We start from the raw sequence: 17,715 nt of genomic DNA, 5'->3' as shown, positions 1-17,715 counted from the left end.
TGTGTTAACGTATTGATGTGTGTGTTAATGTATTGATGTGTGTTAACGTATTGATGTGTGTATTGATGCGTGTTACCGTATTGATGTGTGTGTTACCGTATTGATGTGTGTGTATTAATGTATTGATATGTGTGTTAACGTATTGATGTGTGTTAACGTATTGATGTGTGTTAACGTATTGATGTGTTAACGTATTGATGTGTGTGTTAACGTATTGATGTGTGTTAACGTATTGATGTGTGTTAACGTATTGATGTGTGTGTTAACGTATTGATGTGTGTGTTAATGTATTGATGCGTGTTAATGTATTGATGTGTGTGTTAATGTATTGATGCGTGTTAATGTATTGATGCGTGTTAATGTATTGATGCGTGTTACCGTATTGATGTGTGTGTTAACGTATTGATGTGTGTGTTAATGTATTGATGCGTGTTAATGTATTGATGCGTGTTACCGTATTGATGTGTGTGTTAACGTATTGATGTGTGTGTTAATGTATTGATGTGTGTTACCGTATTGATGTGTGTGTTAACGTATTGATGTGTGTGTTAATGTATTGATGTGTGTTACCGTATTGATGTGTGTTACCGTATTGATGTGCGTGTTAATGTGTTGATGCGTGTTAATGTATTGATGTGTGTGTTAATGTATTGATGCGTGTTAATGTATTGATGTGTGTTACCGTATTGATGTGTGTGTTAATGTATTGATGTGTGTGTTAATGTATTGATGCGTGTTAATGTATTGATGCGTGTTAATGTATTGATGTGTGTTAATGTATTGATGTGTGTTAATGTATTGATGTGTGTGTTAACGTATTGATGTGCTTGTTAATGTATTGATGCGTGTTAATGTATTGATGTGTGTGTTAATGTATTGATGCGTGTTAATGTATTGATGTGTGTTACCGTATTGATGTGTGTGTTAATGTATTGATGCGTGTTAATGTATTGATGTGTGTTACCGTATTGATGTGTGTGTTAACGTATTGATGTGTGTTACCGTATTGATGTGTGTGTTAATGTATTGATGTGTGTGTTAACGTATTGATGCGTGTTAATGTATTGATGTGTGTGTTAATGTATTGATGCGTGTTAATGTATTGATGTGTGTTAACGTATTGATGTGTGTGTTAATGTATTGATGTGTGTGTTAATGTGTTGATGCGTGTTAACGTATTGATGTGTGTTACCGTATTGATGTGTGTGTTAATGTATTGATGTGTGTGTTAACGTATTGATGCGTGTTAATGTATTGATGTGTGTTAACGTATTGATGTGTGTGTTAATGTATTGATGTGTGTGTTAATGTGTTGATGCGTGTTAATGTATTGATGTGTGTTACCGTATTGATGTGTGTTACCGTATTGATGTGTGTGTTAACGTATTGATCTGTGTGTTAACGTATTGATGTGTGTTAATGTATTGATGTGTGTGTTACCGTATTGATGTGTGTGTTAATGTGTTGATGCGTGTTAATGTATTGATGTGTGTGTTACCGTATTGATGTGTGTGTTAACATGTTGATGTGTGTGTTAACGTATTGATGTGTGTGTTAACGTATTGATGCGTGTTAATGTATTGATGCGTGTTAATGTATTGATGTGTGTTACCTGTGTGTACCATCTCAGACACAGCTCTAGCCAGCTCCAGCAGCAGTGTGGTTCCGACAGTAGCTTTAGCGTAGCCTGGACCCCACGCATCCCTCTGAGCCCCCAGTACCACGTATCGATCTACACCATAACATTAACACAAAACCCACTCACTAACACAAACACTGTGCATAGAGATTAAACATTGCTGTTAAAAATGTACAGAGTTCATAGATCGTCTTTTGGAGTGGTCTGTGTGGCTTGGTTGGAAAGAGCACGACGTTAGCAACGCCAGCGTCCTAGGCTTGATTCCTGCTCGAGTCACACACACTAAAATGGATGCACTCGCAAACACGTACCTGGCTCAGTGAAGCCCTTGATGACTCCAAAGACGTTGTGGATCTCTGTGTCCTGCAACACGCTGTTCACCTCCACTGTGACATCATCACTACTGGCCCCTCCCACGGTGTACTTCACATTGTCCAGTTCGCCTTTAAAACTGAGAGGGGACTCAGGCCCACCTATACGCCTGGGGAGAGATCAAACAGTTAGGGTGTGTGTGTGTGTGTCTGTGTGTCTGTGTCTGTGTCTGTGTCTGTGTCTGTGTCTGTGTCTGTGTCTGTGTCTGTGTCTGTGTCTGTGTGTGTGTGTGTGTGTGTGTGTGTGTGTGTGTGTGTGTGTGTGTGTGTGTGTGTGTGTGTGTGTGTGTGTGTGTGTGTGTGTGTGTGTGTGTGTGTGTGTGTGTGTGTGTGTGTGTGTGTGTGTGTGTGTGTGTGTGTGTGTGTGTGTGTGTGTGTGTGGTCCTCTGTAGCTCAATTGGTAGAGCATGGCGCTTGTAACGCCAGGGTAGTGGGTTCGATCCCCGGGACCACCCATACGTAAAAATGTATGCGCACATGATTGTAAGTCGCTTTGGATAAAAGCGTCTGCTAAATGGCATATTATTATTATTATTTATTATTATTTTTTTTTTGTGTGTGGTCTTACGTTAGTATCTTGGCAGCAGTGGCAGCAGTAATGCTTTGGGCCAGTACAGTGGGCAGACCAGAGGACTGGGTGGGAGGAAACTGGGTGTGGTTGAAGGAGGGGAACCCAGGAGTATAGGGGTCTCCAGAACCTAGATGGACCTACAGGAGAACATCACAGAACATTCAGAGAATGAGAGACATAATGTCAGATAGAACATCAACATAGAACTTTACTGCTGCTCTTTAATTATTTGCCATTTTTACTTATCACTTTTTTTTTCTTCTTAAAACTGCATTGTTGGTTAAGGGCTTGTAAGTAAGCATTTCACTGTAAGGTCTACACCTGTTGTATTCGGCGCATGTGGCAAATAACATTTGATTTGATTTGAAATGGCTGCAGTTGAAGCAGCATCTCTGAATCAGGCTCTGTAAGATTCACCTTGCAGTGGTGTGCGGTGTGAGTGTGTATGTACTCACATGTCCGTATAGTTCAGTACTTGGTTGTAACTTGTAGTCTTTAGGGTCGAGGAAAATCAACACAGCAGATACTCCCAACGCTGCTACATTAGCCACCTGGAACACAAACACGCAGGAGTACACTGAAATTCACTTTCTTACTCACACACACACACACACACACACACACACACACACACACACACACACACACACCTGCTGTGCCAGGCTGATCTGTCCTGTAGCTCTCAGTAGAATCACGGTGCCGTTCAGCTCAACCTTCAGACTCTGTAGCAGCACCAAGTCCTCCTGTCTCCCATAGTTACCATACACTGCCTTGCCCTGCAGACAGACACACAAAACAATTCCACCTTGTGAGATTCAGGCAACAACTGTGATTGCAAACATTCAATGTGGCAGAAAATATGTTGCAAACATGACACTTTCCAAGCATTTAACCCTAACAGATTATTTTGGCTCCGATTTCACACTATAAAATATTGGCCCAAAATATCAAAAAATATGATCAGTCAATATAATTAATTGTGGACATCTGATTGGCTGACCTGAGCTTTTCCTGTGGCGCTATAGGCCAGATAGCCCTTAGGCTGGCACAGCTCTTCTTGGCCAATCAGAACACGGTTTGGCTTCTCACTGTGGGGAAGGGGATTGGGGAGGAGAACGTTACAAGCAAGGTGGAATTACAGTGCATTCAGACCCCTTGACTTTTTCCACATTTTGTTACGTTACAGCCTTATTCTAAAATATATATATTTTTTAACTTTCTCATCAATCTACACACAATACCCTATAATGACAAAGCGAAAACAGGTTTTTAGATATTTAAACTGAAATATCTTATTTACATAAGTATTCAGACCCTTTTCTATGAGACTCGAAATGGAGCTCTGGTGCATCCTGTTCCCATTGACCATCCTTGAGATGTTTCTACAACTTGATTGGAGTCCAATTGATTGGACATGATTTGGAAAGGCACACACCTGTCTATATAAGGTCCCACAGTTGACAGTGCATGTCAGAGCAAAAACCAAGCCATGAGGTCGAAGGAATTGTCCGTAGAGCTCCGAGACAGGATTGTGCTGAGGCACAGATCTGGGGAAGGGTACCAAAAAATGACTGCAGCATTGAAGGGCCCCAAGAACAGTGGCCTCCATCATTCTTAAATGGAAGAAGTTTGGAACCATCAAAGACTCTTCCTAGAGCTGGCCGCCCGGGCCAAACTGAGCAATCCGGGCCTTGGTCAGGGAGGTGACCAAGAACCCGATGGTCATTGACAGAGCTCCAGAGTTCCTCTGTGGAGATGGGAGAACCTTCCAGAAGGGCAACCATCTCTGCAGCACTCCACCAATCAGGCCTTTATGGTAGAGTGGCCAGATGGAAGCCACTTCTCAGTAAAAGGCACATGACAGCCCGCTTGGAGTTTGCCAAAAGGCACCTAAAGGACTCTCAGACCATGAGAAACAAGATTATCTGGTCTGATGAAACCAAGATTGAACTCTTTGGCCCGAATGCCAAGTGTCACGTCTGGAGGAAATCTGGCACCATCCCTACGGTGAAGCATGGCGGTGGCAGTATCATGCTGTGGGGATGTTTTTCAGCAGCAGGGACTTGGAGACTAGTCAGGATCGAGGGAAAGATGAACGGAGCAAGGTACAGAGAGATCCTTGATGAAAACCTGCTCCAGAGCACTCAGAACCTCACACTGGGGCGAAGGTTCCCCTTCCAACAGGACAACGACACTAAGCACACAGCCAAGACAATGTAGGAGTGGCTTCGGGACAAGTCTCTGAATGTCCTTGAGTGGCCCAGCAAGAGCCCAGACTTGAACCCGATCGAACATCTCTGGAAAGACCTGAAAATAGCTGTGCAGCGTCGCTCGCAATCCAACCTGACAGAGCTTGAGAGGATCTGCAGAGAAGAATGGGAGAAACTCCCCAAATACAGGTGTGCCAAGCTTGTAGCGTCATACCCAAGAAGACTCAAGGCTGTATTCACTGCCAAAGGTGCTTCAACAAAGTACTGAGTAAAGTTTCTGAATACTTATGTAAATGTGATATTTCCGTTTTTTATTTGTAATACATTTGCAAAAATTTATAAAAACCTGTTTTTGCTTTGTCATTATGGGCTATTGTTTGTAGATTGATGAGGGAAAAAATACAATTTAATCCATTTTAGAATAAGGCTGTAACGTAACAAAATGTGTAAAAAGTCAAGGGGTCTGAATACTTTCCAAATGCACTGTATGTGTGTGTACCTGTTGGGTGTCTGTAGTTGGACATAGTGTACATCAGTCCAGGGCTCCATCTCCAGACTCTTAAAGCTGTCAAACACATGATTTCCCAGAAGGCCGTCTCCACTGCTCCCTGCCTCGTGATCTGGCTGTTCAACATCACTGCAGAGAGAGAGGGATCATTAGTCTTTTCAGGTATTTGTGTGTGTAGGGCTGTGACGGTCATGTAATTTTGTCAGCTGGAAATTGTCATGCAAATGACTGTCGGTGTCACAGTAATTGACCATTAACATATTTGTTTTTAGCATCACCGGGCCTCCATGCATACAAGCCGCTGATGCGCGCCTTTGGAACACCTACCTTTTAAAAAAGTTTAATAAATCAATTTAATATAGACCCCTTTCTGTGTTTGCAAACGTTGCTGCACGAGGGTGATGCGCACAAGTTGGTGGCAGAACACGGGGGAGTTCTTATAGAACGCCAGAAAAAAAAGCCTCTATTTACATGTTGCTAATGAGTGCATTTCACACTACTTTTGGATTATAATTGGATTTTAAGGCTTGCATGAATGTTTTGCTTAATACAATGTTTGTGTCATCATCGCAAATCAACTGAATTATACTTTAAAAACACTTAAACGTCAACCAGTTCAACCAGATGCCGATGGCTTTCTTAATGCAGCCAAAAGTCGCGGGCATTTGTGCGTGACGTCAGTATGTTGTGTACTGAAAATGGACCTATAGCCTACACAAGGGGTACTCAACTCTTACCCTACGAGGTCCGGAGCCTGCTGGTTTTCTGTTCTACCTGATAATTAATTGCACACACCTGGTGTCCCAGGTCTAAATCAGTCCCTGAATAGAGGGGAACAATGAAAAAACACAGTGGAACTGGCTTGGAGGTCCAGAGTTGAGTTTGAGGGCCTACACCATCACTAGGGATGGGCAATATGGCCAAAATATCATATCACGGTATTTTTCAAATTTTTTATAGTATGACGGTATTTTATGTTTTTGAATAATACAAGTTCTACATTTGCTTTATAAGTAGTGCGTGACCCTAGGGTGGCAACACATACATTCTAAGTGATTCCGATGGGTCTTACATTCTAAGTGATTCCGATGGGTCTTACATTCTAAGTGATTCCGATGGGTCTTACATTCTAAGTGATTCCGATGGGTCTTACATTCTAAGTGATTCCGATGGGTCTTACATTCTAAGTGATTCCGATGGGTCTTACATTCTAAGTGATTCCGATGGGTCTTACATTCTAAGTGATTCCGATGGGTCTTACATTCTAAGTGATTCCGATTGGTCTTACATTCTAAGTGATTCCGATTGGTCTTACATTCTAAGTGATTCCGAAGGGTCTTTCTCCATTCTGAATGTTTTATACTGTTCAATTTAACTTAAACCAACATTTTCTGTATTTTCACCAATTTCTGCATTTCTTGCACTCATTTGATATAATTTCCACACTGCCATGTTGGGCTGCACAATACAGGCAAACAATCTAGGCCTTATTTTTTTCAAAATGTTGCAATTGTGATTTGACTTGCAATTTAGAACAAAACACTTGGGTGAACTGTTGGAATTATGGAAATAGAGTTAAAATATAATATAGTTAGTTAGAATATAATAGTGGGCACTTTGAATACATTGTTGTTTGACATGACAACAAATGAAAATGCCAAGGAGGAGTTATTGTGACAGGGTAGGAACCAAAGTGTTGATCAGTGTTTCCTAGGGGACTCTATAATCTTTCTCTTAGCTACATTATGTAGCTAACATATTCATTCTTCGCCTATTCCTCTTTGATTTAGAAGATACTGTTGCACGAACAAAATGCTGATTTAGGCCTACACCATTACTGGTATCAGGCTGTATAGCTAGCTACATTTACTCCGACTCTGTACATTTATTAGCTAGCTAGCTAACTAACGTTAGCTATTAGCATTAGCGACTAACGCGATTTAGCCACAACTTGCTAAGACCAACAAACTTTTGGCAGATGTAAGAAACACAAACAAATAGTGTAATTATAGAACGCTTGTGGATTTATATTAATAAGAAGCAAAGTGGAAACAGCATCATTGTCATCAACAATTCTGCATTGACCATGTAGACTGAACGCAAGTGTCTACTGGTCGAGGAACAACAAATGCCCTCCTTGAGTGACAGGGGGCGGGACTAGGTCCCCCATCTATCCTCAGAGTTCGTACTGCTTGGTGACCTAAACTGGGATATGCTTAACACCCCGGCCAACCTACAATCTAAACTAAATCCCTTCAATCTTACACAAATCATAAACTAACCTACCAGGTACAACCCTAAATCTGTAAACATGGGCACCCTCATAACTATCATCCTGACAAATTCACCCTCTAAATACACCTTCGCTGTCTTCAACCAGGATCTCAGCGATCACTGCCTTATTGCCTGCGTCCGTAATGGGTCCGCGGTCAAACGACCACCCCTATCACTGTCAAATGCTCACTAAAACACTTTAGCGAGAAGGCCTTTCTAATTGACCTGGCCCGGGTATCCTGGATGGATATTGACCTCATTCCGTCAGTAGAGGATGCCTGGTTGTTCTTTAAAAGTGCTTTCCTCTCAATCTTAAATAAGCATGCCCCATTCAAAAAATTCAGAACTAAGAACAGATATAGCCCTGGTTCTCCTCAGACTTGACTGCCCTTGACCAGCACAAAAACATCCTCTGGCGTACTGCATTAGCATCGAACAGCTCCCGCGATATGCAACTTTTCAGGGAAGTCAGGAACCAATATACACAATCAGTTAGGAAAGCAAAGGCTAGCTTTTTCAAACAGAAATGTGCATCCTGTAGCACTAACTCCAAAAAGTTTTGGGACACTGTAAAGTCCATGGAGAATAAGAGCACCTCCTCCCAACGCCCACTGCACTGAGGCTAGGAAACACTGTCACCACCGATAAATCTACAATTATCGAGAATGTCAACAAGCATTTTGCTACGGCTGGCCATGCTTTCCACCTGGCTACCACTACCCCGACCAGCTCTGTACCCCCCGCTGCAACTTGCCCCCCCCCCCGGCTAGACAATCTGGACCCTTTCTTTCTAAAATTAGCCGCCGAAATTGTTGCAACCCCTATTACTAGCCTGTTCAACCTCTTTCGTAACGTCTGAGATCCCCAGAGTTTGGAAAGCTGCCGCGGTCATCCCCCTCTTCAAAGGGGGTGACACTCTAGATCCAAACTGTTACAGACCTTTATCCATCCTGCCCTGCCTTTCGAAAGTATTTGAAAGCCAAGTTAACAAACAGATCACCGACCATTTCGAATCCCACCGTACCTTCTCCGCTATGCAATCCGGTTTCCGAGCTAGTCATGGGTGCACTTCAGCCATGCTCAAGGTCCTAAACGATATCATAACCGCGATCGATAAAAGACAGTACTGCGCAGCCATCTTCATCGACCTGGCCAAGGCTTTCGACTCTGTCAACCACCGCATTCTTATTGGCAGACTAAATAGCCTTGGTTTCTCAAATGACTGCCTCGCCTGGTTCACCAACTACTTCTCAGATAGAGTTCAATGTGTCAAATCGGAGGGCCTGTTGTCTGGACCTCTGGCAGTCTCTATGGGGGTGCCACAGGGTTCAATTCTCGGGCCGACTCTATTCTCTGTGTATATCAATGATGTCGCTCTTGCTGCTGGTGACACTCGGATCCACCTCTCTGCGGACGACACCATTTGGTATATATCTGGCCCTTCATTGGAGACTGTGTTAACAAACCTCCAAACGAGCTTCAACGCCATACAACACTCCTTCCGTAGCCTCCAACTGCTCTTAAACACTAGTAAAACTAAATGCATGCTCTTCAACCGAACGCTGCTTGCACCCGCCCACCCGACTAGAATCACTACTCTCGGCGGTTCTGACCTAGAGTATGTGGACAACTACAAATACCTAGGTGTCTGGTTAGACTGTAAACTCTCCTTCCAGACTCACATTAAGCATCTCCAATCAAAAGTTAGATCTAGAATCGTCTTCCTATTTCGCAACAAAGCCTCCTTCACTCATGCTGCCAAACATGCCCTCGTAAAACTGACTATCCTACCGATCCTTGACTTCGGCGTTGTCATTTACAAAATAGCCTCCAACACTCTACTTTTGTTTTGTCACCAAAGCCCCATATACTACCCACCATTGTGACCTGTACACTCTTGTTGGGTGGCCCTCACTACATATTCGTTGCCAAACCCACTGGCTCCAGGTCATCTATAAAATCACTGCTAGGCAAATCCCTGTCTTATCTTAGCTCACTGGTCACCATAGCAACACCCACCCGTAGTCTGCGCTCCAGCAGGTATATCTCACTGGTCATCCCCAAAGCCAACACCTCCTTTGGCCGCCATTCCATCCAGTTCTCTGCTGCCAATGACTGGAACGAACTGCAAAAATCTCTGAAGCTGGAGACTCTTATCTCCCTCACTAACTTTAAGCATCAGTTGTCAGAGCAGCTTACCGATCACTGCACCTGTACACAGCCATTGTGAAATTAGCCCACCCAACTACCTCATCCCCATATTGTTATTTATTTTGCACCCCAGTATCTCTATTTGCACATCATCTTTTGCACATCTATCATTCCAGTGTTAATACGTAATTGTAACTATTTTGCACTATGGCCTATTTATTGCCTTACCTCCATAACTTACTACATTCGCACACACTGTATAAATATTTTCTGTTGTATTTTTGACTTTGTTTTGTTTACCCCATATGTAACTCTGTGTTGTTGTTTTTATCGCACTGCTTTGCTTTATCTTGGCCAGGTCGCAGTTGTAAATGAGAACTTGTTCTCAACTGGCTTACCTGGTTAAATAAAGGTGAAATAAAAAATTAATAAATAACATTTGTGTGGAAAGCGACATAGAGCGATGATTCAAGTAGCAGAGTAAACTATAAAAATGGACGTTACACATGGCTTATCATATTTAACAAATGAAACATTCAAATACCGTTATAGAAGGTAAAGTAAAAACCCAAACTGGTCTGTGCATCAATACCGGTATATCATAAAATACGGTATACTGCCCAGCCCTAACCATCACAATAAATCCATGAGTTATTTAGTTGTGATAGGCCTGTAAACCTGGGAATGTCTTAGAAATCAAAATGTAAGGGTTGCATGATGCAACCCTGTAGCTCAGCTGGTAGAGCACGGCGCTTGTAACGCCAAGGTAGTGGGTTCGATCCCCGGGACCACCCATACACAAAAATGTATGCACGCACGACTGTAAGTCGCTTTGGATAAAAGCGTCTGCTAAATGGCATATTATATATTATTATATTATTATATTATTATTATAATTATATTATTATAATATATTATTATTATATTATTATTATTAATGATTTGGAAAAGTCACAAAATAGGCATGCGCTCTGATCCTTTCCGCAGAGATAGAGAGACAAGTGCATTGTTGCTCTGCTTGTGTGGCAAGCAAGTTAGAGGATATCTAATCAATGGATAATGGAATTAAAATGACAGAATTAAAAGTGAAATGAGAAAGAAAGGCTACAATGACCAAAAGCCAACAGCTAGGCTGCTATTTATAATCTGAATGGAGTTGTTGTTATGTGTAGGCTAACTGTAGGACGGTGAGAAGAGGAGTAACATTATGGCTAGCCTCAATTAGCTAGCTTCTCTCAGTTTGATGCAGTCAAGACAGGTAATATGCAATCGGATGGGATGATAAATAAATAGCAAGAAGTTAGTCTAGCACGAGATAACAGTGGTTGCGGTCTCTCCCTCCGTGCACGTCCGAGCCTCCTGTGTCTTCCACAAACCACACGGCCTCCGCTCCCTAATAGGCTACAGCTGCTCGCTCTCTCTCCCTTTCTCCATGGCTCCGGTTTAAGAAAGTAGCAAAACAATAGGCTTTTCTGCTGCTTCCCTCACTCGGATCGGTTGTCCTTCAGGTCCGTTCGGGACAGGTTAAAAAAATGCATTTATTCATATTGGGTCCAGGGTTTCCCGTGTCTATTTCGGAATGGGAGCTCTAACTCCCATCACCATTTGTCTTCAATATTCAGATTCATTCAAATTCAATCATCAAGTGTTTAGAGAGTGATTAGAGGGACAATAGAGCGCTGAGTACCAGGCCATTAGCGAGGGCCATTTGCAAGTTTGATAGCGACATTCATTTGGCAGAATTGGATAGGATTACCATGATCAACAGTCACAGTGAATTTGACTGCAGTCATGACTGGTGAATGCCACTGTGGTGGTAATACGGTCAACTGCCCTATGTGTAAGTACCTCAGTCTGCTGTTGAAGGCGTCAGGAGTCAGTCTCTGTGCCAGCAAGCTGGTGATGTCATTCCAGGATAGAGAGGATTCTACTACAGCCTCTTCAGCCACGCCCACTTCCTGCTCAGAATCACAAGTGATCGGCTCCTGGCGGGGAGAGCGGTGGCTCACATAGCCAATCAGATAACCTGAAACAGAGAAACGGAAGCAGGGATTGGTTATAGAGAGTGAAACAAGAGAGAGTGGATGAATTAGTTTTGCGTCGCCAGGTGCCCCAGGTGGCTGGAGATTTCACTGTTGGACCAATGGAAGGGTCTAAAATGTGTAAACTGCACCAGGTGATGCAAAACGAACTCGCCCAGGGAGAGAGGGTGAGTGTGACAAATAAATAAAAAAAAGAGTGTGAGGAAGAGTATGTACCAATGATGAAGATGAAGAGGGTTCCGAGAGCCAGGTAACACACGTTGCGGTAGTTTTGCTGGGGGCGGGGCCTGTATGAGGGAGAGCCCCCTGGTTGGCCCGCCTGCTCAGAGGGGGTGTGGTCATCTACATCATCAGACAGCTTCACCTCCACATGGCTCCCTCCATCTCTCTCTTCGTACGACTGCAGAGTGAAGCGGCTGTACCGCTCACTGTTAAACTGCACACACACACACACACACACACACAGAGACTCACACACTTGACTTACACTGAACAAAAATAAACGCAATATGCAACAATTTCAAAGATTTGACTGTGTTACAGTTCATACACTGCTCAAAAAAATAAAGGGAACACTAAAATAACACATCCTAGATCTGAATGAATGAAATAATCTTATTAAATACTTTTTTCTTTACATAGTTGAATGTGCTGACAACAAAATCACACACAAATTATCAATGGAAATCAAATTTATCAACCCATGGAGGTCTGGATTTGGAGTCACCCTCAAAATTAAAGTGGAAGACCACACTACAGGCTGATCCAACTTTGATGTAATGTCCTTAAAACAAGTCAAAATGAGGCTCAGTAGTGTGTGTGGCCTCCACGTGCCTGTATGACCTCCCTACAACGCCTGGGCATGCTCCTGATGAGGTGGCGGATGGTCTCCTGAGGGATCTCCTCCCAGACCTGGACTAAAGCATCCGCCAACTCCTGGACAGTCTGTGGTGCAATGTGGCGTTGGTGGATGGAGCGAGACATGATGTCCCAGATGTGCTCAATTGGATTCAGGTCTGGGGAATGGGCGGGCCAGTCTATAGCATCAATGCCTTCCTCTTGCAGGAACTGCTGACACACTCCAGCCACATTAGGTCTAGCATTGTCTTGCATTAGGAGGAACCCAGGGCCAACCGCACCAGCATATGGTCTCACAAGGGGTCTGAGAATCTCATCTTGGTACCTAATGGCAGTCAGGCTACCTCTGGCGAGACTGACCCACCGCCAAACCGGTCATGCTGGAGGATGTTGCAGGCAGCAGAACGTTCTCCATGGCGTCTCCAGACTGTCACGTCTGTCACGTGCTCAGTGTGAACCTGCTTTCATCTGTGAAGAGCACAGGGTGCCAGTGGCGAATTTGCCAATCTTGGTGTTCTCTGGCAAATGCCAAACGTCCTGCACGGTGTTGGGCTGTAAGCACAACCCCCACCTGTGGACGTCGGGCCCTCATACCACCCTCATGGAGTCTGTTTCTGACCGTTTGAGCAGACACATGCACATTTGTGGCCTGCTGGAGGTCATTTTGCAGGGCTCTGGCAGTGCTCCTCCTGCTCCTCCTTGCACAAAGGCGGAGGTAGCAGTCCTGCTACTGGGTTGTTGCCCTCCTATGGCCTCCTCCATGTCTCCTGATGTACTGGCCTGTCTCCTGGTAGTGCCTCCATGCTCTGGACACTACGCTGACAGAAACAGCAAACCTTCTTGCCACAGCTCGCATTGATGTGCCATCCTGGATGAGCTGCACTACCTGAGCTACTTGTGTGGGTTGTAGACTCTGTCTCATGCTACCACTAGAGTGAAAGCACCGCCAGCATTCAAAAGTGACCAAAACATCAGCCAGGAAGAATAGGAACTGAGAAGAGGTCTGTGGTCACCACCTGCAAAACCAGTCCTTTATTGGGGGTGTCTTGCTAATTGCCTATAATTTCCACCTGTTGTCTATTCCATTTGCACAACAGCATGTGAAATGTATTGTCAATCAGTGTTGCTTCCTAAGTGGACAGTTTGATTTCATAGAAGTGTGATTGACTTGGAGTTACATTGTGTTGTTTAAGTGTTCCCTTTCTTTTTTTGAGCAGTGTATAAGGAAATCAGTCAATTTAAATAAATAAATTAGGCCCTAATCTATGGATTTCACATGACTGGGAATACCGATATGCATCTGTTGGTAATAGATACCTTTAAAAAAGGGGGCGTGGATCAGAAAACCTATCAGTACCTGGTGTGACCACCATTTGCCTCATGCAGCGCAACACATCTCCTTCACATAGAGTTGATCAGGCTGTTGATTGTGGCCTATGGAATGTTGTCCCACTCCTCTTCAATGGTTGTACGAAGCTGCTGGATATTGGTGGGAACTGGAACATGCTGTCGTACACGTTGACCCAGAGCATCCCAAACATGCTCAATGGGTGACATGTCTGATGAGTATGCAGGCCATGGAAGAACTGGGATATTTTCAGCTTCCAGGAATTGTGTACAGATCCTTGTGACATGGGGCTGTGCATTATCATGCTGAAACATGAGGTGATGGCGGCGGATGAATGGCAAGACAATGGGCTCAGGATCTTATCACGGTATCTCTGTGCATTCAAATTGCCATAGAGAAAATGCAATTGTGTTCGTTGTCCGTAGCTTATGCCTGCTCATACCATAACCCCACAATGGTGCACTCTGTTCACAACGTTGACATCAGCAAACCGCTCTCCCACACGAAGCCATACACGTCTGCAGTTGTGAGGCCAGTTGGAGGTACTGCCAAATTCTCTAAAAAAACGTTGGGAGGCAGCTTATGGTAGAGAAATTAACATTAAATTATCTGGCAACAGCTCTGGTGGACATTCCTGCAGTCAAAAACTTGAAACATCTGTGGCGTTGTGTTGGTTGACAAAACTGCCCATTTTAGAGTGGCCTTTTATTGTCCCCAGCACAAGGTGCACCTGTGTAATGATCATGTTGTTTAATCAGCTTCTTGATATGCCACACCTATCAGGTGGATGGATTATCTTGGCAAAGGAGAAATGCTCACTAACAGGGATGTAAACAAATTTGTGCACAACATTTGAGAGAAATAAGCTTTTTGTGCATACGGAAAATTTCTGGTATATTTTATTTCAGCTGGGACCAACACTTTACATGTTGCGTTTATATTTTTGTTCAGTATTTGGCTGAATGTGTGTTTTATCTAGCTGTATGTGCGTTTGTATAGGAGGGTGTGAGCCCAGTTGTGCGTTAGTGTTCTACGGAACTCATAGTACACATAGGAAAAAAGAAAAGACCCTCACCATTCTGGAAAGTGCCGACCTTGCTTGATTGATAGTTGCTGCCATGATATGATGGTAGCTAGAGAGACAGAAAGATAGAGGGAGGGAGACAGAAAGATAGAGGGAGGGAGACAGAAGATAGAGGGAGGGAGACAGAAGATAGAGGGAGGGTAAGAAGGACGTAGAGAGAAAGAGAGCGAGAACAGGTTATTCTAAAGTCATTTGAGGTTAAATCCTCATTCCGTTTCTTCCTGAAATGTACACCTCTTCACTCCCCCTCATGGACTTTGTTGGATTGGTTTCCATCATGTTTCTTGTTTCCATCACAATTCAATGTTTTGAACAAAACAGAGCAGCCATTCACTGTACCAGAGCTACAACATCAGGCCCAGGAATGTGTGTTCTGTAAATACACAGAGTTTAGGTGACACACATAAGTGTGTGTTTCAAGCCCAGGTTACATCAGGCAGGAAGTTACAATCAAAGCCACAAACCGACACAGAAATACTTCTGCTTCCAACCGACACCACAAATGACTCAACACAAGAGATTGTGTGTGATAGAGACAGACAGACCTTCCTTCCCGCCTATGATATTCCCCATCTCTTGCAAAGACTAAACACTAGCCTGGACCTTGGCCTTCTCTCACACTGGAGCCAAAACACACACAGGAGCCAAAAAAGGCTGAATCCCAAATCACCCCCTTCCTCTCGCGCACCACCGCCACCATATGCACAAGTGTCCCAAAGCTGAGGAAGTGAAAATGATCTAATGTAGGTGCCAAGCCAGCCGGCTCCAGAGCTTAGTGCTATCCCGATGCGCACATTCCACATGCATTTGTTAGTCTGATTTCAAGGCTTGACACATTTAACAAATTAAATACCTCCCAAATTAAACATTTAACTGATACTGAGGTTTATATCTTGGAAAACAACAGGGGGAATTTGTTAATTTGAATGTCATGCTTGTTTTATTATTTCAAAGTGGAACATGAATTGCATCATTCAAGTCAGGAGTATATCCCAAAGTTGATGGGTTTATTGATCCCCTAGCAACTCTATGGAAGTCACCCTCGGAGTTTCGTCAGCAACACGTGACAACGGAAGGCCCTCCATGTGAGTTGGTAAGGGCGAGGGGGTGGTCTGGGATTCACCGAGCATCACAGCATTAAAGGCCATACAGCAAAACAAGATCTGGGGCAAGGCTACGAAACTCATAACCTGAACATCATCTATCTCTAAACCGACTGAGCCGTAGCCAAACTCAGAACCAGGAAATGATCAACCATTTTCACTGCATTTTCCGCATGGTTGGCGAGAGAACACACACAGCCCTCAGAACCAGTTCTACACCGCCCCTCCCACACACACACCATGTGTGAGAATCACAAGTGGGGAATACTGGCTCTAAAGAAGACAGCACACCCCTACTAAACACACACACCATCATCATCATGTCTTTACGATATTGCATATGGGTGCTAGCAAGCTAACAACACCTCACATCCCCTGAGACTATTTATATTATGCAACAGTGTGCAACTGAAGCCCGCAATTCGGGGCGTTCTCCCTCGAGCACGACATATTCATGCTTGTGTGACACTTGAATGTGGGTCAATCAGGAAATAAAAGTATTATCTGAGTTTTCGCCCCCGCCTACTTGCTAGCTAGCGGGAGTGACACCGGTAGCCAGTGTCCTTAGCTCTTGAACACCTGCCCTCGCCATCATTAACAGAACTGCAGGAAAACAGTGCCTGATACATGGGAGCGAAGTACACCGTACGGCTACCTACCGTTGTTATCCGCGGCTGGCATCCAACGTTAGTGCATTAACGCACCTACTGTACTGGAGCGCCCCCGCCTCCTGCCTGTCCTAACTTAAAAATGGACCAATATAAGTATAAAGAGGGGTTCCTGCAGACGCAGAAATTCCCACATGCAGGAACACCCCGAATTGCAGGCCGCAATCTGGCAGATTTTAGTTCAAAGATAAATCTGCCAGATGTCCTTAGAAAGACCTCTACACCAATTTAGGACCAAACTACAGTTTAACGTTGCATATTGCAATACTGTATTCGGAGTTAGCTAGCTAAAAGAAGCAGTTTGACATCTAGCTATGGCAACGAAGTCGTACGGACTGCCAGGCCCTGTTCACATGGCTACAGCGACCATACGCCGCTTTTATGGCTAGCTGGCTAATAATAATAATCATAAATAGGTAGCTAGCTATATTCTTATGACAACTTGAAAGGGACATAACCATAAAATGATAGGTGTAACTTAGTTTGCTAGCTAGTAGCCGATTAAATTCAACTTTATTTATGTATCCATCTTAAATCGTTCAGTTTTTAGTCGGCTACTGTAGCTAGCTAGTTAACCTTACAGCCAGACACTAGACAGTTGTAGCTAGCACAGCAATTATTTTTGCTACAGCTTATTTTTAAAACATTACAATAAAAGTGACTGTTGAATAAAAAACCCAGTTTTACCTTTAGATAGCTAGCTTTCTACTATAGCTAGTGAGTCACTTTTCTCCACTGACTGTCAGTTTTAGGTCACACCACGCGCTGCTCATGCTCTGCCCTCTGCTTTTGGATAGGGATGCGTACTTGCCGGTACTTCCGGGATCACGTACACTACCCCTCCCCCTACACACACACACACACACACACACACACACACAAACATTT

The 17,715-nt window shown here is 43.7% G+C and overlaps 1 protein-coding gene across 1 annotated transcript; it reads right to left on the bottom strand.

The window, feature by feature from the left end:
- Positions 1 to 1,612: 1,612 nt before the first annotated feature.
- Positions 1,613 to 17,606, bottom strand: LOC311122179 (transferrin receptor protein 1-like; the record flags this gene model as incomplete). Its single annotated transcript, XM_084196575.1, has 11 exons — positions 17,515 to 17,606; positions 15,048 to 15,105; positions 11,983 to 12,202; positions 11,573 to 11,750; positions 5,291 to 5,428; positions 3,582 to 3,669; positions 3,232 to 3,357; positions 3,037 to 3,132; positions 2,579 to 2,718; positions 1,951 to 2,120; positions 1,613 to 1,732 (listed from the first exon to the last, which is right to left on the bottom strand). Coding segments are annotated over exons 2-11 (1,321 nt in total), but the record flags the coding sequence as incomplete, so codon positions are not given.
- Positions 17,607 to 17,715: the final 109 nt, after the last annotated feature.

The sequence above is a fragment of the Coregonus lavaretus genome (assembly GCF_964263955.1).
Source record: "Coregonus lavaretus genome assembly, contig: HAP1_SCAFFOLD_9023, whole genome shotgun sequence".
NCBI classification, from domain to species: domain Eukaryota; kingdom Metazoa; phylum Chordata; class Actinopteri; order Salmoniformes; family Salmonidae; genus Coregonus; species Coregonus lavaretus.
This window is presented reverse-complemented; position numbering and strand designations above follow the sequence as displayed.